Consider the following 19,889-nt stretch of genomic DNA (forward strand, 5'->3'; position numbering starts at 1 on the left):
TTCATACTCTTATCTAGAACAGAGCCTTCCAATTGTGTACTGGATTCCATTCCTTCTCTCAAGGACTTTTCCTCCTGCAACTGTCCTGTCTCTCCTGCATTGTCAATTTCCCCCTCTCTCCTGTATCATTTTAATTAGGGTACAAACATACTGTAATCTCTTCCATCTTTAAAAAAAAAAATTCTGGACCCAAAATCCATATGCAACAGCAGCATTATTTTTCTGCTCATCTTAAAAAAGCAAAACTTCTTAAAAGTATTGTCTATACTTGCTTTTTCCACTTCCTCTCCTCCCATTCTTTCACCCCACTCTTATCAAACTCTCATCAGACCTCCAAGACTGCCAAAATGGCATGTTTCAACAACCTCCACATTGCTAAATCCAATGGTCAATTCTTAGTTCTCATCCTTCTTGACCTATAGGCACCATTCAACACAGTGGATCACTTCCTACTTGAAATATTTTCTTCCCTTGATTGTGCACATCCAAACGTTCCTACTTTTCCATTTACCTCACGGATTATTACTTCTCAGTCTTTGTTTGGTCCTCTTCATCTCCCTGACCTAAGCTAGTGCACTGCTAGAAGAAATCGAACTGAGTAAGCGTAAATTATTCTCTTAGCATACTGCTGACTTAGATTTGCTAGTATTAAAAATTCTGATGTCTATTTTTTTTTTAACGAAAACGATATAACCACCTCCCTTTTAAAAATGAGCGTGTGCTCTCAGCGCAGCCCAGGAGACACCACCCCAGGAATCTCTCCGCAAAGACGCCTTCCGGAAACGAGCTCCACAAGCCTTATGGGGAATGTAGTCTCCGATGGATGGCCTGCACCGCAGGGGAGGCTGGGAACTCTGGGTGGGCAATTACTTCCGCACACGCGCAGTGGGGCAGTAACCGGTATTCTGTAATCTTCGAACCAGCGCTCCGTGAAGTGAGAGCAGGGATTGCTCCCCGAGCCTCTCTGGGAGATCCCTGTAACCTGATCTCGGGCTTAGAGCCGGAGCTGGGAGCCTGGCGGTAAAAGGTTCGCAGGTATGACTGTGGGACTCCGAGGACGTAAGGGAAGGGCGGGGAGAAAGAGCAGGACAGGTTTATTGGCTTACCCAACTGAAGATAAAACTTCACAACCCCCACGTGCGATGACTTCGTGTTTGGGTGTGTGGGTCGTGTCCAATTCAGGAGTAGTTCAGAGAAAGCAAGAGCACAGCTCCGACTGCCGCTCAGTGGGTTCCAGATCCCAGGTGGGGTTGGGGCAGACTCAGTTTGCATCCCTGCCGTTGTAGGTAAAGGTGACTCTGTAGGAGTCTGTGCATCAAACTCTACCTTTCGTGGTTACAAGAGCACCGTTGGCCCTACCAGACTGCCACAGGAAATATTAAACCAATTCAAGCGATCTAGAAAGTATTTCTAGAGAAACTGCTATGCACTCTGCTTAGGGCATTCTCACAACAATCATCTGAAGTAAATGTTATCTCCGAATTTCATCTTGTTTTGCAAGACAGCACCCTGCAAAAAACAGAGTTGGATTTATTCTCCTTTTGAAATATTTGAGCAATGAATGCTGCATAAATTTCAATTTGTCTTTTTTTTTTTTTTTGGAGTCTCTTGGTGAACCTGCAGATCTTTCAGGGGAGAATGTGTAAATAAAGCTGTGAGTCCCTCTTGCACATTTTAGCCTTTCTAGGGCCCCAACAGTGCTGGTTGGAATTTCAAAAAGCCCAGACTGGGCTCATTGGAGATGATGAGTTCCCAGAGAGAGAGAGAAACGGATTTGGAGGCTAAACTGAAGGCTCCAGCTTAAAAAAAAAAAAAAAAATTGTTCCTGGGTCCCTGGATCCAGCCTTCTCAAGAAAGCCCAACCTAATTTGAGATCTCTTACCCCAGCTTCAGAGGAGAGACCAGAGAAAAACAGGAAGGAATGACTTCCAGAGATACTGAGCTTGAGAGACCAGGCTTTTAGTTAGTCTTTTAACTCATTCACTATTATTTTCTTCGGCTAAATTTCTGGGAGGGAAAAAAAATGTCACTGGTTCAAAGGTTAATGACTTGCTGTTAGACCAGTAGGACAGAAATGTACAACATCCGTATCTAAACTCCATATATTCATAACAGAATCACAATTAAGAGATTGGTGCTTATAAAATATGGACTTTTCTGACTTGTTGGAAATGCCATTCTCCCACTAGGTGGCATTTTAGGAGGCTGCAATGTGGGTGATTCTGTTCTGCGAGAGCAGGGTTCTACATTGCAGTCCTGGTTTTTAATATCTTTCTGTTTTCTTTCCCATTTCTACTTTTATAGATCTCTGTGCAAGAGCTTCACAAAATGATCAACTTCCAGGTAAGACATCCTTTTATTCAGTCATTTAAATCTCTGAAAAATCCACATAAAAGGGAAATGTATAGTCAGGGAAAACGTAGATTGAATAAATCAGATCTAAAAGGGAATTTAGCAAATTGATAAGTTGATATCCATGTCATAAGGTGTACACATAGTTGGAATAAATTTGAGCTGCGTATGTGTAGCCAATCTTTTTGGCAATCATAGAAAGTCGATAGCCAACAAGTTAAAGTAATGGCATTGTCCATGAGGATAAAGCAAAACAATTCCCCAGATAAGTAAAGTTTTTCCTGCCACACTTCTCTGAAGAAAATGTCTTATAATGAGTTTTCATAGAGATAGTGTTAGAATAACATTCACAGCAACAACCCTGTGATAAATATAACATCAGATTTCCTATAACTTTCTTAGAGTGGTCCCTAGAGTCAGCAGAGAACATAATGCCAAGCAGCACTATATGAACTCAATTTGTAAGTCCAGGTACATAGACTTTTAAATGTTCATCCATAAGTAAACCTTGTATCTTTTACAGAGTCTCCAGCTAGTCTTGAGCATTTCCTTTTCCATGTGAATTTTAAAATCAGCTTGTCAAGGTCCATAAAAGAGTATGTTAGGTATTTTTATTGTGATTGCATTACACTTTTAGATTAATTTGGAGAGAATTCATAACTTCAATAATGAGTCCTCCATTTATTCAGTTATTCTTATAGGACCTTCATTACATTTTTATAGGTTTATTATTGTAATTCTTGAACCTTTCTTGTAATGTTTGTTCTTACATATGGTTTAAGTTGATATTGACAATGGGACAGATCTTTTTTCATTATATTTTTTAATTGGCTATTCTGGTGTATAGGAAAGTATGAATTTGTCTATTTGACTTTATATCAACTTACAGAACTCTTATTAAGTCCAAGAGTTTTTTAGTTGATTCTAGATTTTCTTTATTTTTTTTTTAATTTGGTGTGTAAGATTGGCCCTGAGCTAGCATCTGTTGCCAGTCTTCCTCTTTTTGCTTAATGAAGATTGTCCCTGAGCTAACATCTGTGCCAGTCTTCCTCTATTTTGTATGTGGGATGCCGCCACAGCATGGCTTGATATGAGCAGTGTGTAGGTCTGTGCCCGGGATCTGAACCTGTGAACCCCGGGCCGCTGAAGTGGAGCACATGAACTTAACCACCATGCCTCTGGGCTGGCCCCAATTCTCGATTTTCTAGGTAGAGAGTCATATACTCTTCAAATGGAATTTTGTCCCTTATTGCCCAATACGTAAGTCTCCATTTTTTTTTTCTTGTCTTATTGCAATGGACAGGACTTCTAGTAACTATAATTTTGAATGTAATTGCTAGCCAGAATCTTTTTTGTTCCAATTTTAATGGGAATACTTCCAGTGCTTCACTGTTTCCTCTTGTATTCTGGCATATAATTGTTTTTTGGTTTTGTTTTTAATCAAGTTAAGCATATTTAGCTTGTGAAGATTGTTTTCATAAATTAAAAATTTTTTCTCATATCCTTTTTTTTTATAGCTGTCAATAAAATCCTATGTTTTGTCTTCTTTAACATAGCAGTTTAGAGAATTTCTAATACATTTCCCAATATTGAACTATCTGTGCATTCCTGGGATAAACCCTACTTAGTCTCTTAACTTTTTAAAGGGCCACATAGTCAATATTTTAGGCTTGAAGACTATACAGCCTCTGTGGCAACTACTCAACTGAAGTAAATGAATGGGTGTAACTATGTTCCAGTGACATTGTATTTACAAAAACAGGAGGTCAGCCCATGGGTTGTAGTTTGCTGACCCCTGCTCTATATGGTCTTAACTGTCTCTTTGTGATAGACATGTAACCACATGCTTTTTAAATTTCAGTTTAAACAAACATGGTTTTGGCTTTATGGTTGAGAGGATATATGTTATCATGTAAAAAAAAAACATATCTTCCTATTTTATTATGGTTATGTGAGTCTGGCATATTAACCTTATAGCCCTTGTAACATCTTACTGTACTTATGTGTTTACTTTGTAGTGTCTAATAGATTGTAAGATCTCTGAGGCAGTAATAATTTTATTATTTTTGTATCACTAGTACAGTATCTGGTAGTTTCTCATTAAATATTTTATGAGTGAATGAATGAACATATAAGCAGTATTTTAAAATAATATTGAGATATAATTCACATATTACAAATCAACACATTTAAAGTATATACAATTCAGTGGTTTTTAGTATATTCACCAAATTTTGAAACCATCACCACTATCAATTTCAGAACATTTCCATTACCCTCAAAAGAAAACACCATACCTGTTAGTAGTCACTCCCCATTCCTCCCCTCCCCAGCCCTAATTTACTTTCTGTTTCTATGGATTTGCCTATTCTGAACATTTTATGGAACCATACAATATGTAATCTTTTGTAACTGACTTCTTTCACCCAGCACAGTATTTTCAAGGCTCATCTATGTTGTAGATTCCTTTTTATTGCCAAATAATATTGCATCATATGGATATACCTCATTTTGTTTATCTATTCATCTGATGATGGATACCCATATTGTTTCCACTTTTTGGCTATTAAGAATAATTCTGCTATGAACATTTGTGTACAGGTTTCTTTTGTGAACGTATGTTTTCAATTCTCTTGTGTATATACCTAGGAGGACTTGCTGGGTCATATGGTAACTCTACGTTTAACATTTTGAGAAACTGCCAAACTGTTTTCCATGGTTGCTGCACCATTTTACAATCCCACCAGCAATGTATGAGAATTCCATTTTCTCCACATCCCTGCCAACACATGTCATTGTCTGTCTTTGATTTTAGCCATCCTAGTGGGTGTGAAGTGATAATCTCATTGTGGTTTTGATTTGCATTTGACTAATGACTAATGCTCTTGAATATATTTTCATGTGCTTATGGACCATATATGTCTTTGGAGAAACGTCTATTCAAATCCTTTGCCCATTTTTAAATTGAGTTGTCTTTTTATTGTTGTGTTGTAAGATTTCTTTTTACATTCTATGTGCAAATCTCTTATCAGATATATGATTTGCAAATATTTCCTCCCATTCTGTGGATTGTCTTTTCACTTTCTTGATGGTGTTCATTGCAGTACAAAATTTTTAAGTTTTGATGAATTCCAATTTATCTATTTTTTGTTTTGTTACTTATACTTTTTCTGTCATATCTAAGAAACCACTGCCTAATCCAAGGTCACAAAGATTTACTCCTGTTTCCGTCTACGAATTTTATAGTTTTAGCTCTTACATTTAGGTCTCTGATCCATTTTGAGTTCATTTTTATATATGATGTGAGGGGTGTAGGGGAGGTGGAGTCCAACTTCATTCTTTTGCATGTGGATATCCAGTTGTCCCAACACCATTTGTTAAAAAGACTATTCTTTCTCTTATTGAATTGTCTTGGCATTAGTTGAATATTTTTAATAAGATTTTTGTTTCTGTGACAAAGTATATTTCTGAATCAAGTGTACAGTAGTTATCATATGTAACTTTCTGAAAACTCAGCAGTGAACATGATATGATCATAAGAAGCTGCCGTGATTCTCTTGCAAGTCCCCAAATGATACACACTTTAGTTTGAAGATAAATGTGCTGTTACAGGGATCAGTGACATTCCAGGATGTGGCTGTGGACTTCACCCCAGAGGAGTGGCAGCTGCTTGACTGTGATCAGAGAACCTTGTATTGGGATGTGATGTTGGAGAACTTTAGAAACCTCATCTCAGTGGGTAAGGACAGTGGGTGGTAACTTTTCAGTGTAACTCAGAATGTGTTAATAGTGCCCTTCCTTTAAGACTTGTGCAAGCTGTGACCATTCTGAAGCAATAATAAGTCTGGTCCTGAATTTTAGGGGTCAGAGATTGGTCTGATCCCTTTAGGGGTCAGATGCTCTGTTTATGCTTCTACTTCCCAAATGGAGGAGAAGGGTCTTTTCTGTTCTAAGGCCCATTTGTCATCCGTTACAGGCCCTGAGACTCAAGGAGGCAGACCTGAATTGTGAGGTAGTTGGTTGTCCCTGGCACTTTGTCTCCAGTTCTGTGTTGTTTCCCATGAACAGGGAGTCCAGTTACCGAAACAAAAGTGATCTTCAAGGTGGAGCAAGGACAAGAGCCGTGGGTGCTGAAGGGAGAGAACTCACACTGGAGCTGTCCACGTGAGTGAGAAAACCAGGTAGACAGGAGTCTTTGGAATTGAGATCCCAGGTGGTCACTGAGGGACAGGCACCTTTGAAGACTTTTCAGGAAGCACCTCTTAAAAGCCACATACCTTTGGAAGTGACTGGGTCCACTTGACATAGCATCGTCATGTCCCCAAATGAGACCTTCACTTTCACTCTCCCCACACAGCTGCTCTTTCTCTCTGCTCAGCTCTCGTGTGGAGGGATGTCCCTCTCCTCTCTACTCTGGCTCCTTGCACTGCCTGTTTCATCTAGATCCTTGCCTTGTTCTCTTAATTCCTAAAATCCTCATTCTTCCCTCCTCCACATGATCTTTTCCATACAGTTAGTCCGTATAATGTAATCACATTGTGTGGATTTGAAGTCTTACTCCACCAGTCACTGTCTAACCTAATTATTTTGTAGCACAGCTTTCTTTATTACATGCAAAACCCTTCAAATAGTTGGCAGATAGTAAGCGTTCAGCATTTGTTAGTTTTTATTTCAAAACGCTTAGTAACATTATGTTCTTCCTAATTATTTTCCTTTCTGTTTTAAACTCATTCCTTTTCTTGTATCATATACCCTACCTGTGTACCCCACCTTGCTCATCTTTAGCCTCACTGCTAACTTGGGGAATCTACTTTCTAGTGCATCTTTCTGCTTCACTTGGTAATAATTCTCCAACTTTATTTGGGTTGGTTCCTTGCTAATCTGCCCTCACCCTTTCTTCTTGCTTACTCATCTTTTGCTTCTTGCCTTCTCTTCCATCTTCTGAACTTCTCTCCACAGTAACTCCCTCAGAAACTTCATCCCTGTAAAGACTAAAGTTATTTGTTTTATGCCATCTCTAGCATCTTTGCCTCACCAACTTTCCATTCCCATAATTTTACCCCACTTGGCCTTATTCTCTGTTTTCTCATGGTAACCAATTTTTAATATTCTTCAACCTTCACCTTTATCTTTACATTACAATAAAGGATAATAACTGGCCTGCTGCTTTGCAATCTGAAAATCACTGTGGTAAGCAATTTGGTTGTTTTTCTCTCAAGAGTTTCTCCTTAAATATTATTGTGACTTATTGCCTGTGATTTCAACTATTGTTTATCTCAGACTGATTCAAAATAAGATTTTCCATTTCCACAGAGCCCATAAAAGAAGTATGTTTTAAATGATTAAGACACCAATTAAGTGTACTTTAGATTCCCTGGGACCCGAGCTTCTACTGACATAAACCAAATGAATTTTAACTCCTGATATGGTGTCTAGGCTGTTTATTTTTCTATATTGCCATTTCTGTTTCCTGGTTTATCTTAGATGTTCCTGCAAGATTTATCCAAATTATTTCATTTTTCTTGTCACTCTCCTGACAAATAAACATAAGTTATTCCTTTATAACCTGTATTGTGAAATTTAAATGGCTTTTAAGGCCCTCTTTAATGTGATCCCATTTTGTTTATCCAGAATTGTCCATCTTGTCCCTATTCCATGGCAATTTGGCTCTTTTAGTGTCCTCTGTACACAGTTTTCTTCTCTTCATCAGTCCTTTTGTTTCTGGTGTGCTCCACCTAACTAAAACCAGCATGCTATTAAGTCTGGATTCAGTTTTCTCTTCTTTCATGGTAACTCCAGCCTAGATTAATCTGTACCTTCTTTGAATTCCCATCCCAACTCTACTATGGCTCCATCATAAAAACTTGACATATACTATCTTATATTTTTTTAAGCCTTATGGCTTTTAAGGCATGTTTTCTCATGATAACACTTGGAAGAGAAAGCCCTATATCATTTTTTCCTTTATACTATTGCTGAGCACATAATGGGCATTCAGTGAACATTTCGTTAATTCATTGTTGTAAAGTCAGCCATTGTGGGGGATGCTTCTTATTCTTTCATTCAACAAAGCTTCTTAATGTCTCCTGAGAAGGATTCAAAGAAAGCAAAGAAAAAAAAATCCATTACCATTTTTCAGGCATGTAAATTGTAGTTGAAAAGGCAAAACATAGCCATATAAAATATTTTAAAATTTGACAAGTGCAGCACATTTGTTCAATGCACAATAACATTGTAGTTTTGTTCTAGTTAATTGTCAAAATGAATGGTTTAGGCAGCAGTGGTGACTATCTTAGAAGTTCAGAGAAAATGGAACTTAAAGTATGCAAAGATTGGAGGAGTCTTTTTTGAGATCATGGAACAATGGCTCCTCCCTAACGAATATCTAAGTACTAGATAGGATGACAGAGGATGAGGGAGGGAAAGTTAAGGTGGGGAAGGAACATGACAAAAAGATTGAAGTTATTTACTCTAGAATCTTTGGAACAGAACGTATTTGTTGAGGACTAGTGGAATGCATGCTTAGACACCATGAATAAATTCATTATATTGCATAACTTTGTTCACCAGGCTGATTACCCTGGATTTTTCAGTTGGTTGTCATTGGTAGAGGTATGACAGGATGCTGTTTCCCATTGGTTGAAGTAGAGGGGAAAGAAGACAGAATCCGAATCCTCATACTTAGAACCACTCTATAAAGAAATGTATACTGATGGCTGTGTAGCTCACTACTCAGTCCAGCTCCACAGAAGAGGATAAGGCATGGAGCAAGAGGCTGGGGTGTTGTACTAATACTCCACATGGAAGGAAACTCAGGAGTAGGGAATTATAACCTCCTCTCCCTAATTTCTTTATTTTTTTTTTAATGGAGCAATGGATTTGGGATTTATAGGATTTTGAAGATAGTGAAAAAATGTGACTTCAAGAGCAAAGCAGCTTTCTGGGGACTAGTTTGTTAGGCAGATTGAAAGAGGATGTAAAAACAGTACTTATCAAATACAAATATGACAGATAGTTGTTATATATAGAAACCCAGCTAGAATAAAAATGATAGCAAGCAGCCAGAATCTGTGCCTGGGCTAAGGATGACTTGCCTTTGAATGACCTGCTGGACAGTTGTGTGCCTGGGCTTACAAGTCCATGTAAGAATGAATCCAAGCTGTAGTAGAGTTGGAGCCCTGTCTACAGATACGTTTCAGCTCTGGTTTTGAGGGGGGTTAGAGGGCTGGAGATATAAGAATGCTCCTGAAGGGAACTGACATTGTGCCAGGTGATTAAGAGGAAAAAGAGATGTGAATGAGGGAAACAGGGAGCTATGCTGCCAGGGTAATCTAGGAATTAGGTTGTAAGACCTCTGATTCTGATCTGTCTCCTCAAAATCTAGTCTGTCCTGTGATATTTTCCCTCAATTCCCTTGTCTCTTGTTCCCCTGGTTACCCTATCCCTTAATCAGATCTCCATGGGCTCTAATGGGCTCTCTTTATTCTATGAGCTAGCCATGCACCCTTGTTGAGCAACCTTTTGACTTCCTTTGTACCCTACTCACTGTATCTTGTGCCTATTTTACTGTCTTTCCGCAGGTCACAAGTTAAGCCATCTGTTCTCATTATTGCCATTTATCTGCTCCCATTCCCTCTTTAACACTTTTATTCTTAAAGCTTAGGAGCAAGGCAAATACAGGATTTGTTTCAAAATGAGAGAATAGATTTGAAATCATATAAGTTTCTTTCTATAACATGTTGATGGAAAAAATTAACTAGGAATATTTTTTTGTACTCCTTTTTAGAGGCTGACTGCCCATGTGTTGATGAATCAGAGAAGCACCAGGAAAGCAAAGACAATTTTTTGAATTCAGTTTTGTTCACGTTCACTAAAATTCTGACTATGGAGAGACTCCATGGTTATAATATGATCACAAGTCTTAATCCTACAAGAAAAAAATCATATAAATGTAAATCATATGGGAAGAGCTTGCAACCTACTTTAGACTTACTTAATTATAATAGAAGTTATACTGGAGAAAACGCTTATGAATGCAATGAATGTGGGAAAGCCTTCAAAAAGAAGTTTCATTTCATTAGGCATGAAAAAAATCATACAAGAAAAAAACCCTTTGAGTGCAATGACTGTGGGAAAGCCTATAGCAGGAAGGCACACCTTACAACTCATCAGAAAATTCATAATGGAGAGAGACCCTTTGTGTGCAGTGATTGTGGGAAAGCGTTTATGCATAAAGCACAACTGGTGGTCCATCAGAGACTTCACACTGGAGAGAAACCTTATGAATGCAGTCAGTGTGGGAAATCATTCACTTGGAACTCTTCCTTTACTCAACATGTGAAATCTCATACACTCGAGAACTCATTTGAATGTAAGGAATGTGGGAAAACCTTCAGGTACAGTTCATCCCTTTATAAACATTCTAGATTTCACACAGGAGAGAAACCCTACCGATGTATCGTATGTGGCAAAGCCTTTGGCAACACATCTGTGCTTGTTACACATCAGAGAATTCATACAGGAGAGAAACCTTATGGATGTATTGAATGTGGCAAAGCCTTCATCAAGAAGTCTCATCTCCTTAGACATCAGATAACTCATACAGGAGAAAAGCCTTATGAATGTAACAAATGTGGGAAAGCATTTTCCCAGAAGTCAAATCTTATCGTACATCAGAAAATTCATACATAATACTCACTTTATGAATTTGAAAAAGCCTTAAATATTACTTAAATCTTATTAAATAGCAGATAATTCATGGTGAGAAGAAATCCATCAATTTGAATGAATTTGGAAGAGTAGATCCCCATAAAAAATAATCAATGCCAATCATGTTCTGGAATTGATAAAGTTTTCACAGAAAAGATGACAGAAAACATTGAATTATAAATAATAGAGCATAGAGCTTGGAAAGTAAGCATAACTTAATCAAGGAATCAATACATTTACCATCTCTGATTTTTTATTTTTATAATAAATTATACAAGTGTGAGTATAAAATATGTTTATACATTATATCTATTAAGTTTCTGCAGTAAATATCACCATTTTTTTCTTCCAATCCTAACAATACTATGCAAGTGAAAAAATGGTTAAATATATTGTATGATATATTTCAGTAATATTTTCATCCATTTGCTGGCACTTTTAGTGGGCATGGCAATGTTACTGAATCTGAGAGTCTCGTCTTTATAAAACTCATTATAAAAATGTTTTCCTATGTATGTAAACACCAAAACAAAAAAATTTAACAAGATGCCAATTGAGAGGGGAAAAGCAGTTGTATTCTGTATTACAGTAAGTATTTGTTGAGGAAAAGAAGTATTTAAATAAGTATGTAAATAAGACATTTGCACTCAGATATTCCTGTTTTTCATTGGTGTATCTACATAAGATGTAAGCATAGCTCAAGTAGTATTTAACTGGGGTATCATCTGTATTTGATTTTAGTAAAGTGGTGTCATGATACTTTGCAACTTTCAGAGAGCAAGTTTTTGAGTCTGGTTTTTGGGTTTTTTTGGTAAGTAATTGATACAGGTTTAGCTTCTGGGGTGCCTGGAATTTTCCATATGACAGCATAGGCAGCATTAATCGAGTTGCAAAGAGCAAGTTTTTCTGCTTAGCAACTTCACTTTGGGATATGACACTTTTTTAAGTTCTCCCTTAAAAGGATGAACCATCCATTATTTAAGCTCAAGTTTTTATTGCTGTCTGCAATATTCCTTGATAATGTCAAAAAAATCTTTATGCCTTTTCTTGAGTGATGACAAAACAGCTTGAACCTAAATTCAGGAATCAAGCTTCTTCCTTTCAGCTTTAAGCTCAGTTACAACTCTGTTGCATTGTTTTTCCTTCATTAGCCATTTTTTGAAGAGTAATGTTGAGTAATGATTATAAATAAATGATAGTGCTTTTTTGAACAAGCATACTAGAACTTAAGGATCTAAATTAAATCTTGTCTGCTGACAAAGAGTCTTTGCTTGACCAAACTTTAGTCAGACTCCTCAGGCTTCTCCTGGGCCCATGTGTGCACCTCCCTGTAAAATTTAGTTTTAGCAAGAACCCTGCTAATTCACTCTAACCAGAACCCCCACTCTGGATAGCTGATCAGTTCCTTCAGGTGACGTGTGATCACCCTGGCTTGTCTTCAGCAAGAATTCCATTAGGTTGATTTAGCCAGAACCTTTCTTACCCCTGATGTTTCCTTTAGTAATTTTCCATCCCTTCCCCCCACCCTGCTCCTTGGCTATACATTCCCACTTGCCCATGCTGTATTTGGAGTTGAGCCCAATCTATCTCCCCGACTAAAATCCCATTGCAGTGGTCCCTATACCTATTGTGATGGTCCTGAATAAAGTCAGTCTTGCTATCTTTAACAAGGAGGCTACATGCTACTTTCACTTCTGCAATCATTCCAACAGTTTCTGGAACCTTCTTGCTTTTGGAATTGTCTTCAGAATCAGTTTGCCAGCTACCCAGGAAATTCTTCAGGTATTTATAGTCACAGGACTTGCAATTTTTGTGTGTGTGTGTGAGGAAGATTAGCCCTGAGCTAACATCTGTTGCCAATCCTCCTCTTTTTGCTGAGGAAGATTGGCCCTGGGCTAACATCCATTTCCATCTTCCTCTACTTTTTCTTTTTTTTGTGTGAGGAAGATCAGCCCTGAGCTAACATCCATGCCAATCCTCCTCTTTTTGCTGAGGAACACTGGCCCTGGGCTAACATCTGTGCCTATCTTCCTCTACTTTATATGGGACACCACCACAGCATGGCTTGACAAGCGGTGTGTCGGTGCGCGCCCAGGATCCGAACCTGCGGACCCCGGGCTGCCCGTAGTGGAGCACATGCACCTAACCGCTACACCACCAGGCCAGCCCAGGACTTGTATTTTTTTCAGGTCAACAGTTTTCTCTCATTTCCTACATAAAATCCTCATTTTTCCCTACTTAGTGGTTACCATTCCCATCCTATCTTCCCTTCCCATGCCCATGCCTCTCATCTGAGAAGCTCCAAACTACTTAAGACTACAGAAAGAGGAAACATTTTAGGAGGGAGTTGGGGGCTCCACTGTTGCCAGCATGATGTGAGGTCCCCTTGAAAGAGCAGCCATGTAGGTCAAGGTGGCAAGAAGTGTGCAATGGTTTGCTCTAGGAATAAGGAAATGGAACAAGGAAGTTTGTTACAAACAAACAAACACAGAGATATGGAGACCAGATTGGTGCTTCCCAGAGGAGAAGGGGGCAGGATGAAGGTGAAAGGGACACATTTGTACAGTGACAGGTGGCAACTAGACTTGTGGTGAACATGATGCATTCTATACAGAAATTGAAATATGTATACCTGAAATTTATATAATGTTATAAACCAATGTGACTTCAAAAAAATAATAATAAATAAACAAGTGAGTTTTAATTGTAATATATCAGGAAGCATGTAATCTGGGTTCCACAAATTAATTTGTTTCTTTCCTTAAGTGAAAGAAGGAATACAGTAGAATAAGTTAAAATATATTTCCACTACTGGACAAATATAAACTGCCACCTGGAGAGCTTTCGTCGCTGACCTCATTGTCTTCTTAGGCTGCAAAAGATTTTGGCAAGAAGAAAACCAAAACTATGCTCAGCTCCATCCAAACATCTCGGATTCCCAGCACTCCCTAGTCTATTTGTGCTCTGTGCTGAAACAGCTGTGCACAATCTAAGTGAGAAATCCTCCAATTTTTCCAACCTCTAAGAGTTTGTCATACATTGAGATATTCTTTCTTTTTTTTACTCTATAAAAAGATCACTCAAAAATGCCCTCTTTCTCTTTTTTTTACACATAGATGGTAGAGTGGCATTTTTCCCCCAAGGAAACTGTTCATTTTTTCTGATTACATCATATATGCTAATTTTTAAAAATCAAATACAAAAAGTATAATGAAAAGAAACAGAAGAAGTGGAAAAGGGAGAACTGTGTTTGGAGTCCTTGTGTTGTTCTCAAAAAGGACAGAAAGTTTAGGCCTTATAAGACGTAAAAAAATTTAAGGGTAACTAGAAAAGCATAGAAATAGAATGTGTAACTTATAAATCTGAAGAGAGGAATAATGAAAACTCAATAAACCCAACAGAGGACAGGAAAGGAGAAAGTTGCAGGAAAAAGGTATGATAAATAGAAAGCAAAAATAATGGCAGAAATACATAAAAGCATATCAATAGTAACATTAACTGCAAATGAGTTAAACTTCACCGAAGATGAGAAATAAACAATGACCTGTTATAATGTTTTTAGAAGCACTTGAATCTTTTTATAATTTCCTTTGCAAACTAAAAGCATCTGATTTCCAGTGAGTTAGAGCGGACCACTGCTCACTTGTTGCCACCTTGACCTATGCAGCTGCTCTTGCAAGTGGATCTCCCACTATACACGCAACACTGGAGCCCTCCACACACTTCTTGTTGTCTTAAGTACAGTTTGCAGTTTCTCAGATGAGGGACAGGAGTAGGGGAGAGAAATTACAGTACCAATATTGTATGTTTTATGTACTCTGTTCAAAGTTATTTAAATTGCTTCATTTCTTTGCATGTTTGTTACTGATTTAATACACAGGTTCTTTTTTTTCTGTTTGTATTTGATTTTACAGTTTTGGTTTTTTCTTTTTAGGTAATTAATTTTTAACGTTAGATTATGAAAAAGTTCAAACATTCACAAAAGTGGAGAGAACAGTATAATGAATTCCCATCATATCTCCTACTTCAACAATCAGCAATTCAAGGCCAATCTTATTTCTTCTATCTCCTTTCCTAGTATCCACTCACTCTCAAATTATTTTTTAAGTGAATCCCAGACACTAGATCATTTCATTCACGATACTTCAGCACCTATCTCTAAAAGTTAAGGATTCATTTTAAAGCACATGACCACAATAGCATTATCTCTACAAACAACATTTATTAAAATAATGCAATATAAATATTGAAACGGTATTTGAATTCTTATTTATTTTTTCTAATTTATTTATTTACTTGTTGCTGAGGAAGATTCGCCCTGAGCTAACATCTGTGCCAGTCTTCCTCTATTTTGTACGTGGGTCACTGCCACAGCATGGCTGATGAGTGGTGTGGGTCCGTGCCTGGGATCTGAACCCGTGAACCCAGGCCGCCAAAGTGGAGCACACTGAACTTAACCACTATGCCACAGGGCTGGCCCCTCTAATTTATTTTTAAACAAATATTTCCAAGGTTCAAAAATCAAAACTATATTTCCTCCATCCCATTACCACCCACCCTATAGATAATCACTTTCATTAATTTCTGATTTATTCTTCTAGGTTCTTTCTGCCAAACACACACACACATACGTATACATATATGTTATTAGTATATATTCTTTCTCCTTTTTTCTTATATAAAAGGTAGCATACTATATATAATCTTTTGCACCTTGCTTGGTTTTTTTTTCGCTTAATGTCTGTATCAATCAAGGTCCAATCAGGAGACAGAAACCACACAGGGAAAGTTTAATATAAGAATTTTTAACTGCAGTCATGCATCCCTTAACAACTGGGGTACATCCTCAGAAATGCATCATTAGGCAATTTCATCATTGTGCGAACGTCATAGAGTGTACTTACACAAACCTAGATGGTATAGCCTACTATACGCTTAGCCTATATGGCACTAATCTTATGGGACCACCATTGTATATGCGATCTGTCCTTGACCAAAACGTCATTATGCAGTGAGGGACTGTATAATGGAATTGGAATAACAAGGGACTGGCTGATAAGACATAAAGAGAACTCTAAAGAATATAGAAATAACAGGTATAAGGACAAGCCACTATCTCTAGGGCTCAGATAGAGTGTCTGAAGGAAGAGCACTCTCCTAGCTTGTGCTGAGCTCCAGGCCTTGGTGGTAAGACCTCAGCTGTGGCTCACTGGATGGCAGAGACGTTGCAGGGGTGGTGGTGGCAGTGAGCTATTTATTGGGAGGTGGATCACAGAAGAAATGTGCTAAAAAAGAACTGCTATGGGAGGCCAGGGGCAGCTGCTAGCCGAGGGGTGCTGCTGGCCACCACGCACAGCAGGAGCCAGGCACAGCAGGAGGTGCAAACGCTGCAGGAGCTACAGGTGCTCTGCTATGACACCAGCCGAGGGGGACACTGGGGCTCATTTACTGCTTTTCATTCCCTGAGATAAACCGAGAGAGCTGCTGAGGAAAAAAAACTGAATAAAACTCAGTCTTGCAGCAAGGATCAAATCAAGGTTATGGCTGACACATACATTATTAAAACTTCTCAACAGCTTAAGATTTCTCAGAGAAAATACCCAATTAATGTTATGATGCTCATAAATACCTTCAACGAGTAAAATAGCTGGAGGTGGGAAGCCAAGACTAAATACAGGTGTGCTTCTCCCCTCAAAGCCTCAAAGTACTTGAATTAAGATGAGAAAGAGAGAGAGGCCTGGGGCCAAGAAAGAAGATAAATGTAGTAAATATAAAAAGTATATCCAGAAAAGAGCTGTGGGTGTGGCTATAGACACCTGGGGCTGACTGGAATCACAAGGGTAGAAGTCTTTGAGACAATTGTACTACCTGAACTATAAGAGACTGCAACTATTCAAGACTTTAAACAGCTCTGGGAGCCCCAATTGTCCACAAGCAGAAAATGGGCTAAGAAAGCTGCACAGGGGGCATATTCTCCAAAGCCTTTTTTAGATGGGGTTGAGGATAATGGAAAAGGAAGAAATTCCCAGAGAGGGAGCCAAGGGCTATGGAGAATAATGGACAAGGAGAACCAAGACCTACACAAGGATCATTTCTCACCGCAAGGGAGTGCTGTATTCAGAGTTAAAATGGACTTACTGTGTCTTCCATTTTTCACCTTTCATAATGGGAGTGTATGTTGTGGTCATTCTGTCTCTGTTTTGCCCTATTCGAGATCAAGTTGTGTGAGCTACAGAAAATTTGGCCATTTAGTTCACAGATCTTCAGATCAAGAGGAGCCACACCTGGACTTGATGAAAAGACTACCATGTATCACCCTCTTATTTATACACTACTGTGCATTACCTAGAAATCCTGAACTTAGGAGTTTGACACTGTGACGGAATGGGACTTTTGGGTTTCTCCATTGGGAAGGTGACTGTATTTTGCCATCAGGAGGGAGCATGAGTTGAATATTTGGTGACAAGTGGTTGTTAATGCATTCACCAAATATTTCTAACTCTCTACCTTCTAGGCACTTGGTAGGATAGAATTTCCTGGTTTCTTTGTGTTTGGATGATGCCAAGGGATTAGTTCTGGCCCATTAATTAGTAAATAAAGCTGACGTGTTACTCCCAGTCATAGAATTTAATTGCTAATACAAGACCCCTCAAAGCTCGATTTTCCCTCTGGCACAGCAACTGACAACATTCAAGATGGTGACTTTTCTTCCAGCTGCATCTTGAGTGACTACAAGGGACAGAGCCCCATGCTGTATTGCAATGGATGTGTAGCAAGTGCTAGAAATAAATCTGTGCTGTTTTAAGCCACTGAGATTTGGGGGTTCTGATAATTAAACTGTTGACCACGACTCCACTCAATCAATTCTAACGAACTCAATTCAATTTAATTACTCAATCCATTCTAAAGCCTGAAGACCCTTTTAATATCAGGAATGCATCTAAAAACAATCCTTCTCACAAACGTAATTTCTCTAGAAAAAGTTTTGTCTCCAACAGATTTTCTTTTACAAATTCTGATTTACTACAACAAAGTATTGCCTCTGGAATAACTCTGCTTCAATCACCTTACATCATTTTGTCACTGTTATGGGCTGACTTGTGTCTCCTCTAAAATTCATATGTTCAAGCCCTAACCCCCAGTACCTCAGAATGTAGCCATATTTGGAGATAAGGTCTTTAAATAGGTAATTAAGTTAAAATAAGGTCTGTAGGGTGGGCCCTAATCCAATCTGACTAGTGTCCTTATCAGAAGAGGAAATTTGAACATGACATGCACACAGAGGAAAGACCATGACAGGAGACAGCAAGAAGGAGACTGTTTGCAAGCCAAGGAGAGAGCCTCAGAAGAAACCACACCTGCCAAAACCTTGGACTTCCAGCCTCTAGAACTGTGAGAAAATAAAGTTCTACTGTTGAAGCCACCTGGTCTGTGGTATTTTGTTATTGATGCTGGCCCTGATATCGGTTCCCTTCCATTAAACCCAGCATATATGCGGTTAAAACCAAAAGCACTCATCCTCTTTCCCTGCTTCTCTAAGTTACATTCATATGTAAATATCGTTTTTTTAAACATTCCTATCCCTGAACTTCACAAGGCAAATAGAAGTTACAAATTGTTAGAGCCCAGGTGGCCTCATGCTAACATTTTGGCTAGTTACAAGTCCTTTGTTTTGGTTTTTTTGTGTGTGTGTGTGAGGATGTTAGCCCTGAGCTAACATCCAATGCCAATCCTCTGTTTTGCTGAGGAAGACTGGCCCTGGGCTAACATCCGTGCCCAGCTTCCTCCACTTTATATGGGACGCTGCCACAGCATGGCTTGACAAGCAGTGTATCGGTGCACGCCCAGGATCTGAACCTGCGAACCCCAGGCCACCAAAGAGAAGCGTGTGCATGTAACCACTGCGCCACCAGGCCGGCCCCAGTTACAGGTCCCTTGAAGTTTTGTTACAGAGAAACTGATATCTAGAGAATATCAAGAAGCTAATGCTTCTCAGACCTCAACTCCTTGGCTTTCTTGCACCAGAATCTACCACCCACTACGGAGACAGACAACCAAGGACACCCACCTTTGATTCCCTTATCCGCCATCCTCATCAGCAGCCTCACAAGGCCAAAAGCAGGCTGGTGGGAAAGCGCCGACCAGCAAGGCCACGGGCTTCCCCTCCCTAAAAGCAGTCACAGTCCTCACATTTAAAACCCTTGCCTCCCATCTTTCAGGGAGACCAGACAAATTTGAGAGCCCTTGTCTCCCGGCTGATGTCACCAGAAATAAAAACTCTTTCCTTGCCATAAGCCTGGCATTCCAGTTTTATTTGGCCCCTCTTGTGTGGCGGGTAAAGAACCTGGGTATGACCCGGTAACATGGCAGCCCTAGCAAAAGAATACACTCACTCTATTAAATATTTAAATTCCTGGGTGGGTGTCAGCCTAGAGTGGATAACATGTTCACCCCTTGGCAGGAGAGCAGGAAAACTTGATTTACATTACCACCAAGATCTCATGTAACAGGGACATCTAGCCCCACCAAAGGAAAACATGGTCTGTTACCAAAAGAAGGAAGAAGTGGGGCTGAGCAGATGTCCACTAACATTTCACCCCTTTGAACATGGACATTCTGTTACATAACCACAGTTAAATTATCAAAATCAAAAAATTTACCACTGATATAATACTATTACCTAATCTGTTATCCACAAAATTCCTCAATTGTCTCAATAATGTTCTTTTTAAAATAAAATTTTAATTTTGGGAAAATTTTAGATTTACCAAAAAGTTTCAAAGATAGTATAGAGAGTTCCCATATACCCCTCACCTATTTCCCCTAAT

At 38.8% G+C, this 19,889-nt stretch overlaps 1 protein-coding gene across 2 annotated transcripts; it reads left to right on the plus strand.

Annotated features, from left to right (window-relative positions):
* The first annotated feature begins 897 nt into the window (after positions 1 to 897).
* ZNF684 (zinc finger protein 684) lies at positions 898 to 14,959 on the plus strand. Of its 2 annotated transcripts, XM_058553802.1 has the most exons (5): positions 899 to 1,035; positions 2,305 to 2,343; positions 5,965 to 6,091; positions 6,421 to 6,516; positions 10,139 to 14,958. In XM_058553802.1, the coding sequence occupies exons 2-5, from the start codon at positions 2,329 to 2,331 to the stop codon at positions 11,041 to 11,043; spliced, it is 1,143 nt and encodes a 380-aa protein (XP_058409785.1). In that variant the 5' UTR covers positions 899 to 1,035; positions 2,305 to 2,328; the 3' UTR covers positions 11,044 to 14,958. The 2 variants fall into 2 exon arrangements, with proteins under 2 accessions (XP_058409786.1, XP_058409785.1); XM_058553803.1 differs by lacking the exon at positions 6,421 to 6,516 and having other exon boundaries at positions 898 to 1,035; positions 10,139 to 14,959.
* The last annotated feature ends 4,930 nt before the right edge of the window (positions 14,960 to 19,889 follow it).

This window comes from Diceros bicornis, chromosome 13 (assembly GCF_020826845.1).
Source record: "Diceros bicornis minor isolate mBicDic1 chromosome 13, mDicBic1.mat.cur, whole genome shotgun sequence".
In the NCBI taxonomy this organism is placed as follows: Eukaryota; Metazoa; Chordata; class Mammalia; order Perissodactyla; family Rhinocerotidae; genus Diceros; species Diceros bicornis.